General features: G+C 43.2%; 1 protein-coding gene across 1 annotated transcript in view; it reads right to left on the bottom strand.

Annotated features, from left to right (window-relative positions):
• The window catches only part of CYTH3 (cytohesin 3), a 66,705-nt gene that overhangs the window by 10,696 nt on the left and 35,123 nt on the right, over nt 1-20,886 (bottom strand). The window contains exons 2-9 of the mRNA XM_054993156.1: nt 15,283-15,365; nt 14,866-14,930; nt 13,575-13,641; nt 10,053-10,171; nt 6,533-6,613; nt 5,077-5,189; nt 3,319-3,467; nt 2,062-2,173 (exon numbers count right to left, since the gene is read on the bottom strand). Coding sequence (XP_054849131.1) covers nt 2,062-2,173; nt 3,319-3,467; nt 5,077-5,189; nt 6,533-6,613; nt 10,053-10,171; nt 13,575-13,641; nt 14,866-14,930; nt 15,283-15,365 — 789 coding nt within the window. The remainder of the gene's footprint in view (nt 1-2,061; nt 2,174-3,318; nt 3,468-5,076; nt 5,190-6,532; nt 6,614-10,052; nt 10,172-13,574; nt 13,642-14,865; nt 14,931-15,282; nt 15,366-20,886) is intronic.

The raw sequence follows: 20,886 nt of genomic DNA, 5'->3' as shown, positions 1-20,886 counted from the left end.
TCAACAACTTTTGCAAATGAGTTTCTACAGCCTTAAAGTGTGCTAATGCTTGCATTTAAACGTTGCCACGTCCATTTAAAATGCACATTCACCCAACTCATTTGAACAGAGAGACTCAGACTTTGGGGCTGGCTTTCCCTTTAGGGACAAAGGCATCAGCCATAGTTAAAATCTCACTCCCTGCCTCGAAGCAGGAGATCCCAAAGCAGTTCCGCGTTCCATTTCCTGACCTTTATCCACACACTCTGGACAGACGCTTCCCCCAAAGCCAGGCACAGGCACTCACATCCTGGATCTTGCCCCAGTCAGAAGGGGCAGCACCAAGTTCGAAATGCTTATTTGGTTTCAGTTCAGTTGCAATGTATTACGATCAAAGGTCAGCCAACATCAACTTAATCATTTTCTTTTAATACATATATTCCGCTTTTTGATAAAACCCTCCAAAGCAGCTTACATTTACAAAAAAATCAGAGGAAACAACATTCTAGGGTCAAGAAGCCTTCCTTTCAGATGTATTTGCTGCTCGAGCATTCCAGAGCTTCACCTCAGATGCAATTCTGCATTTTTGCCATACATGAAGGGCTTTTTTTCAGCTGGAACGCGGTGGAGCAGAGTTCCGGCACCGCTTGAAAATGGTCACATGGCTGGTGGCCCCACCCCCTGATCTCCAGGCAGAGGGGAGTTTAGATTGCCTTCCGCACCGCTCCAGCGGCATGGAGGGCAATCTAAACTCCCCTCTGTCTGGAGATCACCGGGCAGGGCCACTGGCCATGTGACAATTTTCACCAAGGGCCATTTAAACTTTAAAAAACTCCCCCGTTGTTCCAGCTGACCCAAAGTGACGTCATTGTGCAGTCTTGAGTTCCACCACCTCTTTTCTCAGAAAAAAAGCCCTGCATACATGTAAAGCTTTTGTGTATCAGATGGGTAAAACTGCTGAACTCATACTTCAGCCTAGATTAAATCCTGTGATATGTCCATGTTTCTTTTTTTAACTATTAAAAAAGCTTGACATGACGCAAGTATAACCAAGAAGGTAGGCCACCCATTATTAGTCAAATCCTGTTGAAGTCATTCATAGGAGGCCATCAAAAATAGGACAGAAGGTGCAGTAATTTCTACAAGGAACACGAATGGACATCGGATGACATAGACACAAGGGCCTCATGCTCGGCTCCCAAGTTCTACAGGGAACAAAAACTGCGTAGAAAAAGGCCTTAGGTGCTTCAAGGTGGTTGACGGTAAACTGAAGCATTTCAAGTCAGTGAGCAAACTCATTAACTGATGGGACCAGCAGAATCCCACTGGCTTCTCTTGAAGTTAGTGACATTAAGTGAAAAGCAGAGCAATCCCACCAACGCTTAAATTTTTTTTTAAAAAAGGAAACAGAAGGAAGAAGGCAAGAAGTGTGTGGGGGGTAGGAAATGGAAGAACAAGCAACAGATCAAGAGGGAGGCTAGAAAAGCCATCAGGTACATACCTCCTAATGCAGAATAAGCAGAAACAGCCAGTCACAGAACAGAAAGGTGAGAGGTCATAGGCCATAAGGAAAACAAGAAGGCACATTTAAGAACCACTGGTTTCAAAAATCATAGCCAAAAATCAAACCAAAAGAGAAATGCACAAGTATGGGGCGGGGGGGGGGGAATAAAAGACATACAGGAATAACCTTTGGTGGGGGGAGGCAGAAGAATTTTTTTTTGGCATGTGTGCAGAAATCCTAGTTGCGAAACTAATATTACAGTATACTTGGGAATTGTTTCAAACAAACGGAACTTTTATCTGGAAGGCATATGAGGGGGCAAGAATCCCTTTCCTCTCAGGTTTCAACCCCAAATGCCAGAATCAAACTCCACCCAACACTGCTAACTGTGGAGTTAATAAAGGAGTTATTTTATAAAAGAATCCTGGATTGGCAACCTTTTCAAAGTGAACATTTTGAGCAGAAGTTAATATTTGTTTTGTTGCATTAGGTTTATAAACACAGAAGCCAACAAATGCAAAACATCACATACTAACAGACAAAATAAAGCAGCAGGGAATGACTCCTCTTTTACTGACCTAATTTCAGCAGCCAGCCTTCTCTATCAGGGTTAAAAAACGTATGGGTTAAATCATTCCCATCATCTTCTGGAATTTTAAAGGGCTCATTTTTAATGCTTTCATACAGATTCTAAAAGAAAACAGAATGAGGGGAGGAAGTTCAACAACATTTGTGTTTCTGCAAAGCACAGTCAACAGGTTCTGGAAGAAGATCCAATGCTGTGAAGATATTCTGCAACCCATCTTAGGCCAGATGTGTGCATGTCAGCCCAGACTTGGGAATTATGTAATAGTAAATTCCTGAACACCATGCACCAAAAATATCCCATGGTCTAGTCTATTATCTGCATGCAGAGGGAAAACTAACCGGTGGCAATCTGAGGACCACAACTGGGGACATATGAGAACAGATTGTCCTTTAGATATGCAGGGTCTTAGGCCACAAAGGGCTTTAAAGGTCATGAACAGCATGACTAGGCTGGGAACCATCACAGGCTCCTTGCATGCAAGACCAGGGCTGCATTAGAAAAGAGCAGATCCCTCTTTGAACACATTGCATAAGAATAGATCCCTCTTCCTCTGTGACGATCCACTGCCATATCCTACTATTCCCACAGAGGTTGATGCCAGAACTGAAGGATTTGTTCCTTGGCCTCACAACAACGTAAAATGACAGCAAACCCCAGAGTTTTCATGGTAGTTGGCGCATATAACACCGTTCTTACGCGAGCTGCATTGGTTACCAGGGGAGTACCGGATCAGATTCAAGGTTCAAGTACTGACCTATAAGGCCCTGTGCGGACTGGGACCAGCGTATCTACGGGTCCGTCTCTTCCCATATATTCCCCGGAGGACACTCCAATCAGGGGACAAACAGCTGTGGGTGGTTCCTGGCCCCGAGGAGGCCTGCCTAGCCTCGACTAGAGCCAGAGCCTTTTCGGTCCTGGCTCCCACCTGGTGGAATGCTCTGTCTGCTGAAATCAGGGCCCAGCAGGACCTACTATCCTTTTGCCGGGCCTGCAAGACAGAGCTGTTCCGCAAGGCATATGGCTGAGGCTGGGCCTCCGCTGGCCTGAAAAAAGGGGTGTATAAAATCTTAACCCTCCCTGTGAAGGCTGTCCACCATCTTGTTTTAAATGTGTATTAATACACTGTTGTTTTAATGTAGATGAATTTTTTATTGTATTTTAATATGTTGTTATCCGCCCTGAGCCCGCTCACGGGGAGGGCGGAATAGAAATTTGAAATAAATAAATAAATAATAAAATAGTTTACCCGCAGCAATTCTTCTGGGAGGTCACCACCCTCATTAATACCGCGGTTCATAGATATAAACCGCTCCACTGTTGGCTTGTCTCGTACATTGTGGTTATGTAGACTAGTGTTTAACATGATGATTGCAAAAGACAGCACATAGCACGTATCTGAAAAACACAATACCAAAAGCAGAATAATTACACCACTTCACACCCCATAAAACCCAGCAAGATAAGGAGAAGTCCTTTTCCCTTTCCCACTACTCTTGTGCAAAGAGAGAAGCTACCTTTTGACCTTTGAACACAAGTTCTTATGTTTGTGATACTGGGAGGGAGGTTTCAATTAAATGATTTCAGATTATTACTTTTAGAAACTGTACTTCTGAACTACTAAAGATGTATTCTTAACTTCCTGGTCATTGTTAGACAAAATCCCAAGGAGACAAGGTGACAGATGAGACAAGTCAGTGTGGTGCAGAGGGCTGAGACTGATGAGGACCCAGATTCAAACCCCAACCCTGCCATGAAGCGCATCTTAGGCCAGTCACTCTCTTTCAGTCTATCCTACCGCGCAGTGTTGTTGAAAAGACCAAGTTGGGAAGAACCTGCATTTCCTTGGATGGAAGATGGGATTAAAATGTGACAGATTTTTCAAGGGTGTATTATAATTTAACTAGTCTCATCCAGGCCCTACTCAAGAGAAACTGGGGAAGGCACACCTGTATCATATACATATTATCCATTAGCTAACTTGGCAGGTGATGCTTTCCCTCCCAATGACATTTTTTAAAAATCTTTGCACTGCAATAGAAAAATAGAAAGATAGTACAGGATTCCTCAGTCAGGGCACAGCTAAGAACAGCATTACTTATTACTTAACTAGATTCTTACAGATTTACAGCTTGCTTCCTCTCAATCACAAAGCCAGTGCACCTCTGAGTGTGGTGTGGTGGTTAAAGTGTTAAACGAGACCTTCGTTTGAATACCCAACTCTGCCAGGAGGCTCAGTGAATGAACTTGGGTCTGTCGGCCCAACCAAAGCAGAGGAGGGGGAAACATGTGGGCCACACTAACAGAGGAAGTGCAAGAGAAATATGTAACACAGGCAGCTGGATACCAGTTGCTGGGCAAGCAACTGCAAGGGAAGAATGTTTGCCTGCACGTCATCCTTTTGAGTTTTCTGAAGGCAGATGACGGGCCACTTATGGACAAAATGGCCCCTCTGGTACAGTCTAGTGGGGTTCTTCTTACATTATTCATTTTATCCAACCCTGACCCTAAGAAGGCTCACCGTGCCTCAACCAGGGCCAGGGCTTTTTCAGTCCTGTCACCTACCTGGCGGAACTCTCTGTCTGTGGAGGCCCGATCTCAACAAGACCTGCTGTCATTTCACTGGGCCTGTAAGATGGAGATATTCCACCTGGCTTATGAGGGCTGAGGCAGATGAATCATCCAACTAGCCCCTCCCAGTAGCGGGGGGGGGGGAGAATATGTGCCCCAACCCTGTACTGACTAAATCTTAGCTATCCTGCCCCTCAGATCTTGAAGAGGTTGAGACATAGGGTGCAATGTGAGCTGCCTTAGTATGCTTTTAGTGCTGTAATTACATGATGCTACCAGTGTTTTATGTGTTTAAATTTGTTTTATTATATGTATTTATGTTGTTAATCCGCTCTACACCTGCTTGCGGGGAAAGCGGACTATAAATTAAACAAAATAAATAAATAATGACAGTTTTTAAAAAAACTGGGATAGGAAAGCCATAGCCAGTACTAACCTGTAGACTGAAAGACTCCGGGGTTACAAAGACAATAACGTGAAGCAAAAGCTTCCATCATACGATCAATCTTTTGTGCCTCTCCTGGAAGCCTGAAACTCCACAGGAACTGCCTACAAAGGTAATACACACAACTTTTGTATCAGACAAGAAACACTGCAGTGTTTTGTTTTGTTTGCTAATTCACCAGTAAGTCATCCTAATCAGAAATTATTTATCTGCTTCCCCAAACAGAACCAGGGGCTGAGCAGATGTTCTTTGTTCTCTGAAGGTACAGCAGACACCCCAGAAGATGAAAGTGCTTCCAGGGACAATCAAGGCAACTTTTTTGATGTACAGGGAAGTGCAACTCCCATACCAGCAATTAGATATGGTGAGTCAGATACATTAAGGGGGTAAAACCCAGGCAGAGTCAAACACTTCCAAGTCCTGCAGACTTCCAACGGGATCGCTCCACTGAAATCAATGAGACGTAAAGATGCTCAAGCATCAATTGGATGCCTGTTGGGGAACGTTTTAGACTCCTACGTTTCAAACTTTCTTCTCTCAGGGAGCCTTTTCCACATCACTTTGTCGGCTGAGATAGTCTCACACACCTGCTGAGGAGCCCCTAACACAGTGCAGAGGACTTGGATGTGGGGGCCGAGTCATTTCATTTTGGGTCTCACCCAACAAGACAAGCCCTCTCAATACACCCAATATTCTCCTCGTGGCTGCACGTTTCAGGGGGGAACGAGAAATGAGCCATCTTTCACCATTACCATCTTTACAGAGCATGGCAAGCAGCACACACTGTTTCTTGAACTCTTGTGCCTTGGAAGAGTTCAGGGAGCCCTGTGGAGCATGTGTAACTTGCTGTGCTGTTTCTAAAGAGGCCAGGAGGGATGAAGAGAGAAGGAACTTTAGGTGCTCCGGCTCATGGGCAGGGATGGGGTTGCAGTGGGGACGAGGTAGTGGCAGTGGCGGAAGCAGAGGCTGCTGCCTCCCCAAATCCACCAGAAGGGGCATCGCCTCATTGTAGAGCTAGCCAAGACTGCCCCCGTTGACAGAGGATGCTTGACTCAGAATCCCCCAACATTTTGAGACTGGTCCTCTCCACATGGCAGCCATTTTGCAACTGCCCCTGCTCTCACATTTGCCGTCTACTATCCTTTTCCGAAAATCCAGAAGTGTCCACCTGTTACTGAGTGCAGCTATCTATTTTTATACGATACTGTTTTATACTGTTATTTAAATAGTTTTAAACTGTTTTAATACAGTTTATATTGTAATGCTTTTATTAAATTGTAATCTGCCCTGAGCCTGCTTATGCAAGGAGGGCGGAATATAAATCTTAAAAAAAAAAAATCTAAAAGGTGGGGGGCCCCCAACCTAAATGTATCTGTGGCTTCTGCATGCAACAACTGCAAAAAGATGAAAGAAAATGTGTATGATTTTAAAGGTTCAGCATCCTTACCGTAAAGCTTGTACAAGATTGAGATCAGCAAACTCATGGAGTTCAACAAAAGCTTGAAGTACTTTAATATTAAAATCATCCCTGTGGGGAGACAAAAAAAATGTAACGGCAATATTAGTTTACCACTCTGATCCCTCTTGTCCCATCCAGTTCCATGACTGTGCACTTGCATGAAGGGGCAAGGGCTGGACCTAATCAATAAAGCCCATCCTGTGTTTCACTCACACGGCCTCAAGCAGCTCCTCTGCATCCAGTCTACCAACCACAATTAGACAACTGATCGACACCAAGAAGATAGGATGAAAAACAGTAAGGCCGCAGTGTGTCATAGTCCAGCACCGCATTATCATGCAAATCTTGTCCAAAAGGTAGATCCATATATACCTATATAGATCCACGTCTTCAAACAGGAGGTACCTGAAGCCAAACTGCAATTAGTCACCTGCAGGACATTTCAAGAACCCTCTGTACCAGCAAGGTAAAGGCTAAGCTTCTAAGATGGCAAACTCTGCATCAAATATGAAAAGGAGTCAAGCACGAACTGATTTGTCTCCAGCTGCCTGTAGGAAGGGGAAAGGTGTTGCAATTTGTTTTCACGTGTGTGCTATTTCCCTGTCCAAAGACAGTTCAAGAAAAGCTGTGCACAGAAAAGTCTCAGGATTGTAGACTTGAAAATGAAAAAATTAGCTTGGGCTTCAGTAGTCAATATATTGTCAAACCTGGCTATATAGTCATGAGTAGGGGTGTGTGCTTTGGGTATCCAATTTGGGTAAAATACCCAAATAGGGCCTGATTTGGAAAGCTTCGTTATTTCTGAATCAATTCGGAAATCCTGAAGCAGAGCTTCCCAAAGCATTTGTAATGCTTTGGGAAGTTTCGGCGGTCTCAGAAGATAAGTTTAAAGGGCCCTTTCACAAGCGGCAGGGCCCTTTAAACTTTACCATTCCCACCCTTTCCTCCCCACCCCCACTTACCTGGCACTGGCTGGAGGAGGAGGCCCTCCTGCCTCCCCGCTGACCTCTGGTGGCCCTCTCCGGCGGCCCTCTCTGCAGGCCAGCCACGCCAGCATGGTGCCGGCAGCAGGGAAGGCCCTGTCTGCCAGACAGCCACGCCGGCCGCAGTGGTAGCAGGGAAGGCCCTCTCTGCTGGACAGCCGCACCAGCTGTGGAGGCAGCAGGGAAGGCCTTATCTGCTGGCCAGCCACAGTGGCAGCGGCAGGGAAGACCCTCTCTGCTGGCCAGCCGTGCTGGCCACGGTGGCGGCAGGGAAGGCGCTGTCTGCTGGCCAACTGCACCAGTGGCAGGGACGGCCAGCTGGAGCCTGACCAGATAAGTGAGGTGGGGGTGGGGTTAAAACGTGGGGGTGGGAGTTTAAGGGTGGGGGTGGCCTCCTCCCTCCCCCCTCACTTCAGTATGCACCGAATCTTTATGACTTAGAAACCCAAATCCGAAGCAGCATGCCATTTCGGATTTCAGGGTTTATTCTGAAGCTTTTTCACGCTTCCAGTAAACCCGAAGTGGGAAACCCGAATATTTTTCGGGTGCACATCCCTAGTCATGAGTGCTAGAAGCCTGCTCTTCTTTAAATCAGGACTTGGCATCTCAGAATTCTGATAAAAGCACATGACATCACAAAGTTAGAAAGTAAAGTTGTGCAGAAGTGGATTAGCTAATTTAACATTTTACTTAGCATTACACATTTCTTGCTCTCCTGTTCTAAAACGTACTGCTTGTATTTTATAATCTAGGCACATTCAGGCACATTCAGATTTTTAAAGAGAAAAAGTAAATGAAATAACTATTTTGGCTCAACGACAACATGAACTTAACACCATCACACACACACACCCGCGTATGCTGTGCTGCAATCCTTAGGATATGTTTTATACTCATAATCCAAGGAAAATGCTGCAGATCAGTTTCTACCCCAACAATAGGAAGGCTGGTTTCTACAGTGAAAAGTTGCCCTTTGTCATCTGCTAAGTGAACATAAACCTTTTCAAGTATTTTAATTAATATGTTGGGGGGTGGGGAATCCCACTAATTACATAGGATACGAACAAGTTGTTTTGCATAGCTACTATGGGAGTGCTTGCCAAGGGAAATAAAGAGATGTACAACAGGTTCAGTTTTTTTCTCTCAACAGAAGGACACAAAGGAAATAATTAATGTTATTTAGTGAATACTCACAAGAAGAATTGGAGGTGGGAAGTGGGGAGGACAGACATACCTCCAGGTTTGCTCCAAGCTCATACTAGTATAAGCAGGGCAGGAGCAGTCTTAGTGATTCTTTAGCACTGGCCAAAACTCCAGATGGGCCCCCAAAATCACTGCCACCTCAGCATGGACCTCCCCGCCAAGGCCAAGCACCTATGGGAGCCACCACTGCCGCCAGAAGCCAGCTACCAACATCTTCTAAAATACAAGTCACGTTGAAGGGATTTGAGCCCCCATCCCAAAAACAGGTACACAATTATAGCTCTCTCCATGCCCTGTGAGAGAGGATGCCGAATATGACAGTACTTTGTAGCTGATTAGGAAGAGTGCAACAATTTTAAAAGTTCCATTGCAACACAGTGTATCCCATACAAACTCCAAGAAAACTGGGCTTCTAAGAAAAGCTGGCACGCTATGCGGGCATTTTCAGTGTATGAATTGCTATTTTTATATCTGTAACTAAATGACTGCAAGAGTTTATGAAAGACAATTCACACCTTCTCGACCCACATATGTGAAGCACTACATCACAACCAGGCATCTGGTCTCTATTAAGATACTTGTAATGTTTACTGTTTGCAGGCATGTATCAGGGGAGAAAGGAGACCCTGAAACTGCCTGCAAACTAAGAAGTCCAGAAGGAGAAACAAGCTCTCAATAAAGCTCCAAGAGAGCAACTTAAATTGCACATTTGTCACAGCTGTTGTGTTGATATGTTTTTAAATGAGGTTGAAAACTGGAATAGTCTTCATATCATTACTAATTTCATTTGTTCACATTAAGAGCTTAAAACTGCCCCCCAAGTGGCAGGTTCCCTCAAGGGACTAAGATATCTAGCACCAATAATGGATTGTTCAGAGGGTAAAATTAAATAAATACAAATGACTATTATTAGTCCACACGATACCCTTACTAATAGGTAATAATTATGCAACCAGCTGCCTATGGAGATCAGGAAAGCTCTTTTCTCTGGGCTTAACATTAACACATGTGATTACCAAGATCTAATTCCAAAATCCCAAGATTCTGCACCACTAAAACACAAACACTTATATCTCATGATTGTATACTCATATCATATATAACTTTCCTCAACCAAAGGAAGAACAGTGAAGATGTACACACACATGTAAGTGGTTTTTAAAAACATTTAGTACTGAAAAACAGCCCCAAGAGATCCGCATATACTCTTCGTACAGTTTCTGTTCTTAAATATCCTTTGCTGTAGGTTGGAGGTGACTTGACGGCACATAACACACACACGCCTATCTAATATGAATGCACCTGGACTAGTCTCTGCTTACCTTTCGCCGAGATAATCTCCGATTACAGTTTTATTTAGACCTTCCCCTTTATAAAGGAACTGTGCAATGTCCTCTGCTGTGTTCTGCAAGAGGTCGTTTTCTATGAGGAACTGGATTCCCTGGGGAGGGAGAATGAGATTTAGTAGTTTGCCCTCGCCCTGAAAATATGTTGCTGGCAATATTAATATACAACATGCAACGTATTGCTCTTGTGTGCCGCTTTGTTCGTGTGCCACAAACAGCACATGCACAACGAAAGAAATTTAGATTAAGTATCAGTAAAGATACCCTGAGCACACAGTTTAGCAACAAAACAAGATAGCAGTGAGATCTCCTCACTGGATTGGGTCAGATGATGGACTGAACACCGGGGAGAGAATACAGCAACATGAGTAAGAACCCCAGCTTAGTGGTCCAACAAAGGCTTTGAATTCAGCATGTTTCAAGCTCAATTCCACAATATCTCCAACTAGTTCTGAGACCCTGGAGAGCTGCTGCCAGTCAGACGAGGCAATGGTGAGTTCAGCCATGGCTCTGTCAGATTAATGGGGGACTGAAAACCTACTAGTGAGAGGCCCTGAAGGTGAAGGTACTGAGATATCCATCAAAAATAGCCAAATGGCACTTAATAGCCTTCCAGACATAAAACCCTGAAGCATGCATTCCCCCTGAGCAATGTACCTACTCTATAACCCTTGCTGCCATCTCCTTAACATCAATGGATTCACTATCCAGTTGTTGACCAAAGCAGCTCTACATAATACCAGTTTGCAGGGCTTTTTTTCTGGGAAAAGAGGTGGTGGAAGTCAGGACCACACAATGACGTCACTTTGGGTCAGCTGGAAGAGGGGGGGGGTTTAAAGTTTAAATCGCCCTCAGCGAAAATGGTCACATGGCCGGTGGCCCCGCTCCCTGATCTCCAGACAGAGGGAAATCTAAACTCCCCTCTGTCTGGAGATCAGGGGGCAGGGCCACCGGCCATGTGACCATTTTCAAGAGGTGCCGGAACTCCATTCCACTGCGTTCCACCTGAAAAAAAGGCCTGCCGGTTTGTATGTGTGTGAAGTGCTATCAGTGACTTCAGGCGACCCCCCAAAGGACCCTTCTTCCTCTCATTTTCTTGCTCACAGTCTTTGACTTTTGCTCCAACCTCCTTCCAAACAGTCTCATTCACCTTGGCCCAGACTCTGCAAGTTCCTCTGCTTTCAAAAGCAACTCAGTGTTGCTCTTTGGAACAGGGGACAGCGGACAGAGGACTGGACTGGGGATTCATGGGTTCAAATCCCCTGTCAGCAGTGAAGTTCCCCAAACCTTGGGACAGTTGCTCTCTCCTAGCTTATCTTGCCATGGGGAACCTACTGCTATCAGCTCCTTGGAGGAAAGGCAGAGTGAAACTGAAACAGCGAACAAAGCATTTCCCTACTCTTTGCTGAGAAGCGTGCAACCCGAACCCTCTTCCTCATACACATTCTAAAGTTTCAGCTGGGAATATTTCAGACCCCCCCACACTTTCATGACAGCAGCAGCTCAAAATCAGATAAAAACCCAGCAAGATTTGTTTCCCTGCCCAGAAAACTCCTCCCTCACTTCTTTCCAGCCAGCAAGGATCCGCAGGCAGTCTACAAATAGCCTTCTGACAGCCCAAGATAGCAAATAATTTATCACATCACAATAGTTACAAAGTAAATCGTTAGGAGTGAAGACTGCAGGAAGGTTTTTTTTATATATTTATCAGATGCCAGCATATTGCTGATATGCAACTAAAACTTGCTAGGTTATTAATGTTAGATTTTTTAAAAAATGATAACATTCTAACCCTTCCACTTTCAGAGAGAAAGATGCTTCTAAGAATATAAACCCAATTTAGTGTCTATTGCGTTTGACCTCTCAGGATGCAAAGAGAATCATCTGTTCAAAACTGAATTTATATCTGCTCATTCTACCATGCTAATGAGTTGACAGAAGACAATCTGGAAAGCTCCACTGAGAACAGACAGAGCGAGTTAGTGTAGTTATAATGGCATAATCAGATAAACTGGTGGTTATAATAATCTAAATCTTTGCAAACCGGAACATCATTTGCTCACAAGTTTTTAAAATCATGTTCAGCTGTTAAATTGTGCCTTTATCTCAACCCCATACAATGGTATGCTCTGAAGCCAATAAGGGCCCTTCTGATTTATTCAAATAACTTTGATACACACCGTGGTAAGTCCTACTCCACAATACCCACCCTTCTTTATATTCTACTAGGACGCAAATTAGGATGTTTTTATATTTTACAGATCTATTGTGGGGGTTTAACCATGTGGGCATGCGTGTGTTTACTTTTTTTTTCTAATTGCAAGCTTCTCTGAGAAACAAGTTGTTGGAATCGCTTATTTCAAGACCAAAGAGTTTAAAAGTTTTCAGAAATAACACTGTAAAAAAAACAACGTGAAACAATGCACAGAGAGAGACATATAAGCAGGGGCCAACAGGCTGCAGAAAAAGCACAATACTTAGAGAATCTTAACCTTTCACAACAGAATACTTGCTTCCTGCTAAGGGCAATCCACTCAGTGACTGCTGCCTACTTTTAGCAGAGTAAAACCCATTGCCATTTTATCAGTCTGAGAAGCTATTTTTAGAGGAGGAAGCTGCATTCTCCTCCTCTCAGAATAGCTTCACCATTCAAAAAAAAATTCACTGACGACCAGCTGGAACACAAATGCTGACTTTCAGCTTCTCTGTTTACCTTGCATGCTGTTCATTGCAAAAGGCCTTCCAGCCAAATTTCCATCCATGCCACCAGCTCCTTGGAGCTTGAGAGTTAGTTACAATTTGAAATCTCATAATCAATTGCATTTTTTGTTGTTGTCTTAATGCTTCAGAAATTATTTCAAACTGATGAAGCCTACTTTCTGGAAATCCAGATGCTGCACAAAAAGAAGTTGCCTCTCTTAGAAAAGAAAGGCAACTTCTAAGCCCATACATCCCAAGAAAGCTGTAGAGGACGGCACTTTGCTCATGCGACAGAAAATGGCAGGATGTGGCAACTGTGAATCCTTATCTTGAGACCATTTTCTGAGGTCTGTCTAAAGTGCTGGCTGCTGTTGCACGTTACTTTTTATGCTAGCAGATCTTTATTTATGCACTACCCCCTTAAGAACAAAAACACACACAAATATACTCTGATGTATTAGCTAACTGATCACAAGGGTCCATCTTGCTGCTTGATTAAGCGGAACAAGCAGGAATTAAATTATTGCTGCCCATGCTATCAGCAAAACAAATGCGATTGTAGCTTTGCACAAAATTAGAGATTAGTCATTGCTGTGGTCCATTTGCAGTATATGCATTCCTTAGGACAGCCTTAGATATAAGCCTTTGACATATACAAAGACCTATTTCCGTAAGTCACCATGGCTGGGCTTGCCACAGAGGACAACTTTTAGACATACTTCACCTGTAGCCTATGTTTGCCAGCAATATAGGATTTCAATAAGAAGCTTAAAGCCTTAAGTACACAAAACAGCCTACCTTCTTAGGATCCATGTTGAATTTTTTTCTTCCCATAGCTACTTGTTTATTCCTCTGTGTAGTTTTGCTGTTTTTTTTTTAAGGCACGGAGGAGAAAAACACAGACATGCAGAAATACTTGGTTACATTTTAAAAAATATTTTCATTGCAAAAAAGAAATTACATATGTGTTGTCGTGGGTATGGCTTACGAAGAAGAACAGCTCTTTACTGAGAAGAAAGTCCAAAGTGGCTTTTACTTTACCGTTTTTATAAAATGCATTTTTAAAACCATGATATTGTCCCTCAAGAGGATGGACTGTTAAAGAGGATAAGGTTCAGAGTTTTAACACACAAACCAGTTTAACTGGATTATTTCAATCCAAGCCAATTTGACAGCACAATTTTTTTAGCTGCTCTGCAGGCAAAATAAGAAATCAGGGCTGCTCTTACACCAGTGCAATGCCACTGCCTAAGGTTTTGCCTCGACAAAGTGACCCAAAGAAGGGCCTCAGTGCTTCTCTCCAGCAGAGGAAGTCTCCGGATGTTTTCCAAGTACTTGCCTGTTTCATAATGTCTTATGTTTCTGGGATAACACAAGCATCTGTTTCATTTTTAGCAACCCATTTTAAAACAGAGTTTTGAAACTAACTTATTGGTTACAAAACAGCTACTAGATTTAAGTGCACAATATACTAAAGGGGGCAATGTTCACTTTTTACAAAGGTTGTAAAGTAGCCAGAGATGTTCTGGACAGGCACAATGCAAATTAATTCAATCCCAGAGTCCTGTTCTGCTGTGCTGATAGGACATCCCAAGTTAACATGCAACACATTACAATGCCACAGAGCATGATGCTATACTACAACATCAATTGTCATATTTCACCCTAAACATTCAGTTGCTGAACTTTTTTCCCACCATCCCGTCACAGTCAATTTACAGTGGCATAGGATTTTCAGGGCAAGAGCCATTGCCTGCCTCTGCACAGCAACCCGGGACTTCCTTGGTGGTCCTCCCATCCAAGTAAAAGGCTGACCCTGCTTAACTTCCAAGATCTAACAAGATCAGGCTAGCATGGGCTATCCAGGTTGCTGAACTAACCACTTGTTACTAGGTGCAGAAGCGCTTAGCTTAACTGAACAGTGGATCAAATACCCTTGAGCAGGTAAGGCTGACAACGCATTGGCTAAAAAACTGAGCCTTTTGCAAGGATCAGGGTCTTATCTACTAATTTTCTCACAAGCTGTTCAGAAACTACAAGGAACAGAATTCTACTTTCTCATAAAGCATATGTGGCAAAGTCAACTTACCATTCCTCTATGCTTGTCAAGTTATCGATTTCTGTCATAACCTCTGCTATTTCAAATTTTAACCTCTGCCAAAAAAAAGAGAAGAATGTAAGTCCACATTTAAGCAGTTTGTCCAAAAAGATTCCAGTTTCCACAAGGATGAACATCAGCTTATTTTTTAGCAACTGAACACTCCCATCTGATATGACTACTTGTAACAGCATGACATTATTGGAACACAACCACCATGCCATCATGTTTGACAACACTACAGCATGTAGCAGTTTGTACACCTTATCCTACCAGCAATTATCTACCAGAAGTATCCTCAGACTGTGCTATACCAGCTGTAGATATTATGCAAGATACAATGATCTGCTGTAGTGTTGATTTCACAGCAATGAACTTCTTGAATTATTAATAACTGAAAATTATTACCTCAATATCATCGATTAATTCTTTTTTTCTACGGCGAATATTTAATAGTTCTTCTCTTTCCTCTACAGACAGGTCATCAGGCACTGGAGGGAAAACAGAACACAATCAAACAATTATATATAATAGATTTAGACTCTTGTACTTTGTGTGCATCCAATAAAGGCCTGATTTTACTATTACTCAGCTGGCACCAAGCAAGGAAAGACTGTCTCAGTGACTGACCTAAGGGAGAACAGTCATGCAAAGCCACAGAGCCAGAATTAATTAACAAATACAATTTTCTTCCTTGGGGCTTGAACAAGGATTATGGGAAGTCCTCTTCCTATGAACTAAAATACTTCCCATATGATTATGAATTGTGTTTGTGACAAATCTTTTTATACAAGACATTAGGTCTAACCTAATTAAAACTGCATCCATTCCATTTTAAGACTACAGAAAACCTGCAGGCTTTCTATGCCAGTAAACCCCGCCTGCCCCATTTATTTATTTATTTGCAAAATTTATATCCTGCCTAGCCTGAAGCCACCTAGGGGTCAAGTTTCACTGAAACAGAAAGTACTAATGCAATCCTAAACAGTTATACTGTTTTAAGCCCACTGATTTAGGAAGGTGTAACTCTGTTTAGGATTGCACTGAAAGAAAAGCCAAGATGCCTGGCCCAAAGTACACAAGCATAGAGGATTGTTTAGAAGAAAGATGTCGAGATGACATTCTCATGGAAGAATGAGAGATGTACAACAATTTATACCCTCAGGACTTCAGGGTACCAGGTGTCAGGGAAAGTCCTTCTTCTGGCAGAGGCACTGCCCGTTAGGTAAATAGTACTGCTCTAGCTGGACCAAAAGATGGCTTTAGATATTCTCACACTTGGATGAACTGTTTATAATGTATGAAAAACAGGTAACTGAAAGGAACAAGGTGCCCCTCCTTGCCTTTCAAGAGTCCTATTTGGTCCAAAGAATTTGTCCGGTGATGCTATTCAGGTGGCTCCATAGAGCCCCATCATATGGGAATAAGATAAAACACACACACACACGCCGAAAAAACCCTTCTAACAAATATGCAGGAAGATGTCCCCACGAATTAAAATACCCAGAAAGAAATTACCCCATCACGTGCTAAGTGGGATACATTGGCAGCAACAGCTTTCTTCTATCTATACCAACCACACTTTTATCCCACCCTTCCCTCCAAAGATCTCAGGATGACATTCCCAGTTATGGTCCCCACGCATATCCTAGAGTATTTAGGAAAAGCCGCTGAAAATTCAAGCACAAGATGCTATGTGATGGACAGGGGAAGGTTCTGCCCTCTGTCTTACAGCTGACCAGTTAAATTCACAGAGAATGGAACTCTGAAGTGGAGACTTGAACTGTAAACCACCAACAAAAACAACAGTCAGTTTGAGTTTTGGAGGGAACGGACCTTTCGACAAGTACCAAGAAGGGTCCTTCTCCTCTGAGGAAAGGAGGACATCTTTGGGTGTTTCCCACCATCCAATCAGAGAGGCAGGAAGTTAAATTTTCTTCCTCTTTCTTGTTGGCATGTAGACCACCCCTTCTCTCAGTTTGATTGACTACATGTGGCAGTAATTTCCTGGGTTGTTGTTGTTGTTGTTGTTATTGTTTTGGTTTTTGTCACTAGATATATGTTTAGTCTCTGAGCTATTTGTCCTGAAAAATGATTGATTAGTCTCTATGAGTTAGAAGAGATAGGATAGAATGAACATGCAGCACTAAGGAGGAAAAGGGAAGATAGTAATGGAGACGAAAGACCTAGGAGGCAAAATGTCCTCCTTTCCTCAGAGGAGAAGGACCCTTCACGGTCCTTTCAAAAGTCCATGCTCCCTCTGAGGCAGAGGACATTTTCGGTGCTCCTAAAGCATTTACTCCTACTTGGGTGGGATATGGTCCTCGTCTTGAATTATGTGCTGCAACACACTCCTTCCAAATGCTGCATCCATCGAATTATAGAGGTTTAACCTATAATGTCTCACAAAGGTGGAGACTGAAGACCAAGTGGCAGCTTTGCAGACCTCTTCCACAGGCGCGCTATTTCTGAATGCTGCATAGCCGCTGCACTTCTCAAGGAGTAAGCTGTAATTCCCTTAGGTACCTCCTTGTTGGGTGCCTTATATGGTTCCACAATGCAGGACCTAATGCTGTTGCCAATAGATGTTGCTGACATTTTCTTCTCTGTGTTAGGGGGATCCACATTTATGAAGAGTGAATCTGATTCTGATAGCCTCAGTTCTGGTGAGATACGCCTTGTGGGCTCTCCTGACATCCAGACAGTGCCACTCTTTCTCCTTGGCATGTCTGGGGTCAGGGCATAAGGATGGAAGATTAATCTCCTGGGACCTGTGGAACTTAGAGTATGCCTTGGGGATGAATGTTGGATCTGTGCGCCTTGTCCTTATGGAAAATGCACAGGTGGAGCTTCAGGGATAGCGCGCTGAGTTCTGATATATCTGAACCAGGCAACCCTCCAAGGATGCTCCCCATCCAGTTAGGCTGGCGTCTGTAAAGAGTTGTATTACGTGAGGCATTAGGAAGCTCTTGCCCTGATGAAGGTTGTTGTCCTTGGTCCACCATAGGAGACTCTCTTTGAGTTTCTGGAGAACTCTCACCATGGTGTTCACCTTAGTCATGATGAGGAATTGGTAGGGGCAGAGGAAGGACAGTAGGGCCCTGATGTGAAGGCGCCCCCAATAGATGGCCTCGCAGTTTGCCACCAGCATCCCCATTAGTTTAGAGAGAGTGAGTAGAGGAACGGACCTGTCCCATATGACTGTACTGACCAGGGTTTTGGTCTTTTGTATTTTCTCCTGAATTAGGAACAGGAGGCATCTCTTGGTATCCAAGATCATTCCCAGATGATGTATACTCTGAGAGTTGGGTGGAGCACTTTTCCAAGTTTATCTGGAAACCATGATGTTGTAAGAAGCCTACTGTCATCCAGGTGTCCCGATGGGCCCTCTCCCGGGAACTGGTGCGTACAAGGATGTTGTCCAGATATGGATGTACATGAATTCCTCTCTCTCTCTGAGTCAAACTGGGTTGATGAGGATCTTGGTGAAGACTCTTGGAGCCATGGCTAGGCCAAATGGCAAGGCTCTGAACTGGTAATGCCTGTTGTTCACGTGGAAAGACCTTAGAGCTCTTCCCTTCAACAGGTATTATAGGAAGGTTTAATGACAGATGACAGAACAGTCAGTACATGGAAGTGGCTGTGAGGGGGGAAAGGAACCCTATGTTCGAGATGAAGCAGAGCACTGATAAGTGTCTTGGTTTCAGAATAAGTTCATAAGCTTGGTGGTTTCAAAAATAGTTATATATCCTTAAATTGTTATTCACAGACCCAGTCACGAAGACAAATTTTTCACACAGTTGCCACTTAGGCTAGAAATAATAAACATACTCAGCCAATAAAGACTTATTTCCCCCAGTCTTTTACTCCCAGAATAACACAATCACTCTCTTCTCTCATCACAGACTTCCACACAGACTGACTGAACTAGACTCTCTCAGGCTTCCACGCAGATTGCCTGACTTAGACAGAATGAATACTTTCCTTCAGCACTCTAAAAACTGCAGTTCACTCTGGCCCCATAGGGTACAGTTACCGTCCAAGCAAAGCATGCTTCACTCACCCATCCAGCCCCCCTCCTTCTCACTTCAGAGGCCTGTACTTTACAGTAACCAATATTCAAAATCCTCATATTAACCAGCAGAAACAGAAATTATCGACATGGCAAAACATTACAGCCTGGATCAAGGGTTCACTCTCTCTCTCTCTCTCTCACACACACACACTAGCCTCTTGCATGATTAGAGAAGTTCTAGGAACTGGAGATGGGAGATTCCCACCCACCCCGTCTGACAGTAAACACCTTCAGGCAGTTTCCGTGTCTCATTTTTCTTCACAGAACTAAAGAATGTCAACGCTTAGCAAACAACCATATGGATGCTTCTCCTCAATAAGCACGTACCACAGTGAGTAATTTGGAAAATCTTTCCTTAGTTTTAAAAAAATGCTAAGGGAAAGGAAAATATTGAAGTAATTTAGTAAGATTTAAGTTCTGCACCAAGTGAAAATTGTGGCAAATGAAGCTGTCATGAATGGCAAGAGTTTTCACTTACCTAAAACAAATACATCATAAACCAGAGAGGAAGAACAAAGCTAAGTTTCTAAAAAATGTTTCTCTGTTTTTCCTTCCCACCACTGCCTCCCTCCCCTCATATATTTTTGTAATGGAAAAGCTTCTCCTAGTACCTAGTAAGGAATCATAATACTTTCTGGGTTGGATCCTACCAGCTTTTCCACTCAATCTCACCCAGTTCCCTCCTCACTGCAGCCCACATTTTGTACACGTGGATCAGCTCATCCTGTCTAGAAGTCAAAAGAGCTCCTCCTCTCTCTTCCGTTTGAGGAAATGCTGGTAAGATCCAACGTTCTAATTTGATAAATATAATTTGCAAGCAACATCAACAATAAGACATAACGAGATAGATTCCATCGATTTATTTTTCATTGTAAAGGAAAGAACATGTTTCTGCATGCAAAGTAGCATTCTATTCACCTACCCAAACGACGGCACTCTCATTGCAAAGTTTGAAAAAGAGAAATCTGAATGCAGAGAGGCTCTTCATTTTAAAATACAATCTCACAAAAATGGACATCCTCCTGGAGTAGAGCATCTGGAATGGTGATCACTTGTTATCATTTGTTAAATTGGCAGTGTGGTCATCATTATTTCTCAGGCATGCACTGCATCTTCTTTTGGGCCTTTCTATCTAGCTACACATTTTTATCACACAAAATGTCCCTGCCTTCCTCTAAAGATCTCAAAATAATTCTCACCTCCTCCATTTCACTCCTATACGTAGCTTTGGCTGATAGATGGACAGGAAGAGTGACTGGCCTACAAAGTTCCATGCCTCAGCAGAAGTTTGTACCCAGGTCCTAGTCCAACAATCTAACCACTACATCACACTGACCAACTGACTACTGTGGGAACCAAGAAAATACTTGAATATTTACACAAAGCAGATGTGATTGATGTAGGAGCTGACATAAAGGGAGTAGCACCCTCACTGAAAACATAACATATAAACTGGCCAAAGAACTGGAATGAAAGTAAGAGAAAGCATACTAACGCAGGCACGTGCCCCTTCAAAATAGAGGAAATCACCTTCCAAAAGGGGGAGGCCCATCTGATCCTGAAAAACCATCTATTATTTCACAGAGAAGATAAATTCAACCCCAAAGACAAAACCCAGAAAACAGAGGTGCCTTCCCAAATCTTAAGAGGAATTGGAGGGGAGGGGGGCACTGTTGAGGAAACATTAAGAACAACAAAAAAATATCTACATGTATAGCATGCCAGTCTCTCAACTCTAGTTCTATGATGAAGTAAGGATAGAAAAACATAGTTTGACTGAGACAGAAACGCTACTTAGTGTAAATGTGTTTGACTTTAGGTGATGCTTGCCAAAGTCATCACCTTCTCAAGAGACACAATCCTTAAAAAACAACAGACATCAGGCAACTTTATACAGAGTTAAGGTGCTCAGTCATGAAGCTCCTTAGCAGCCTAGT

The sequence above is a fragment of the Eublepharis macularius genome, chromosome 12, assembly GCF_028583425.1.
Source record: "Eublepharis macularius isolate TG4126 chromosome 12, MPM_Emac_v1.0, whole genome shotgun sequence".
In the NCBI taxonomy this organism is placed as follows: Eukaryota; Metazoa; Chordata; class Lepidosauria; order Squamata; family Eublepharidae; genus Eublepharis; species Eublepharis macularius.
Note: the sequence above shows the minus strand (reverse complement) of the source record. Positions and strands in the feature narration are given on the sequence as shown.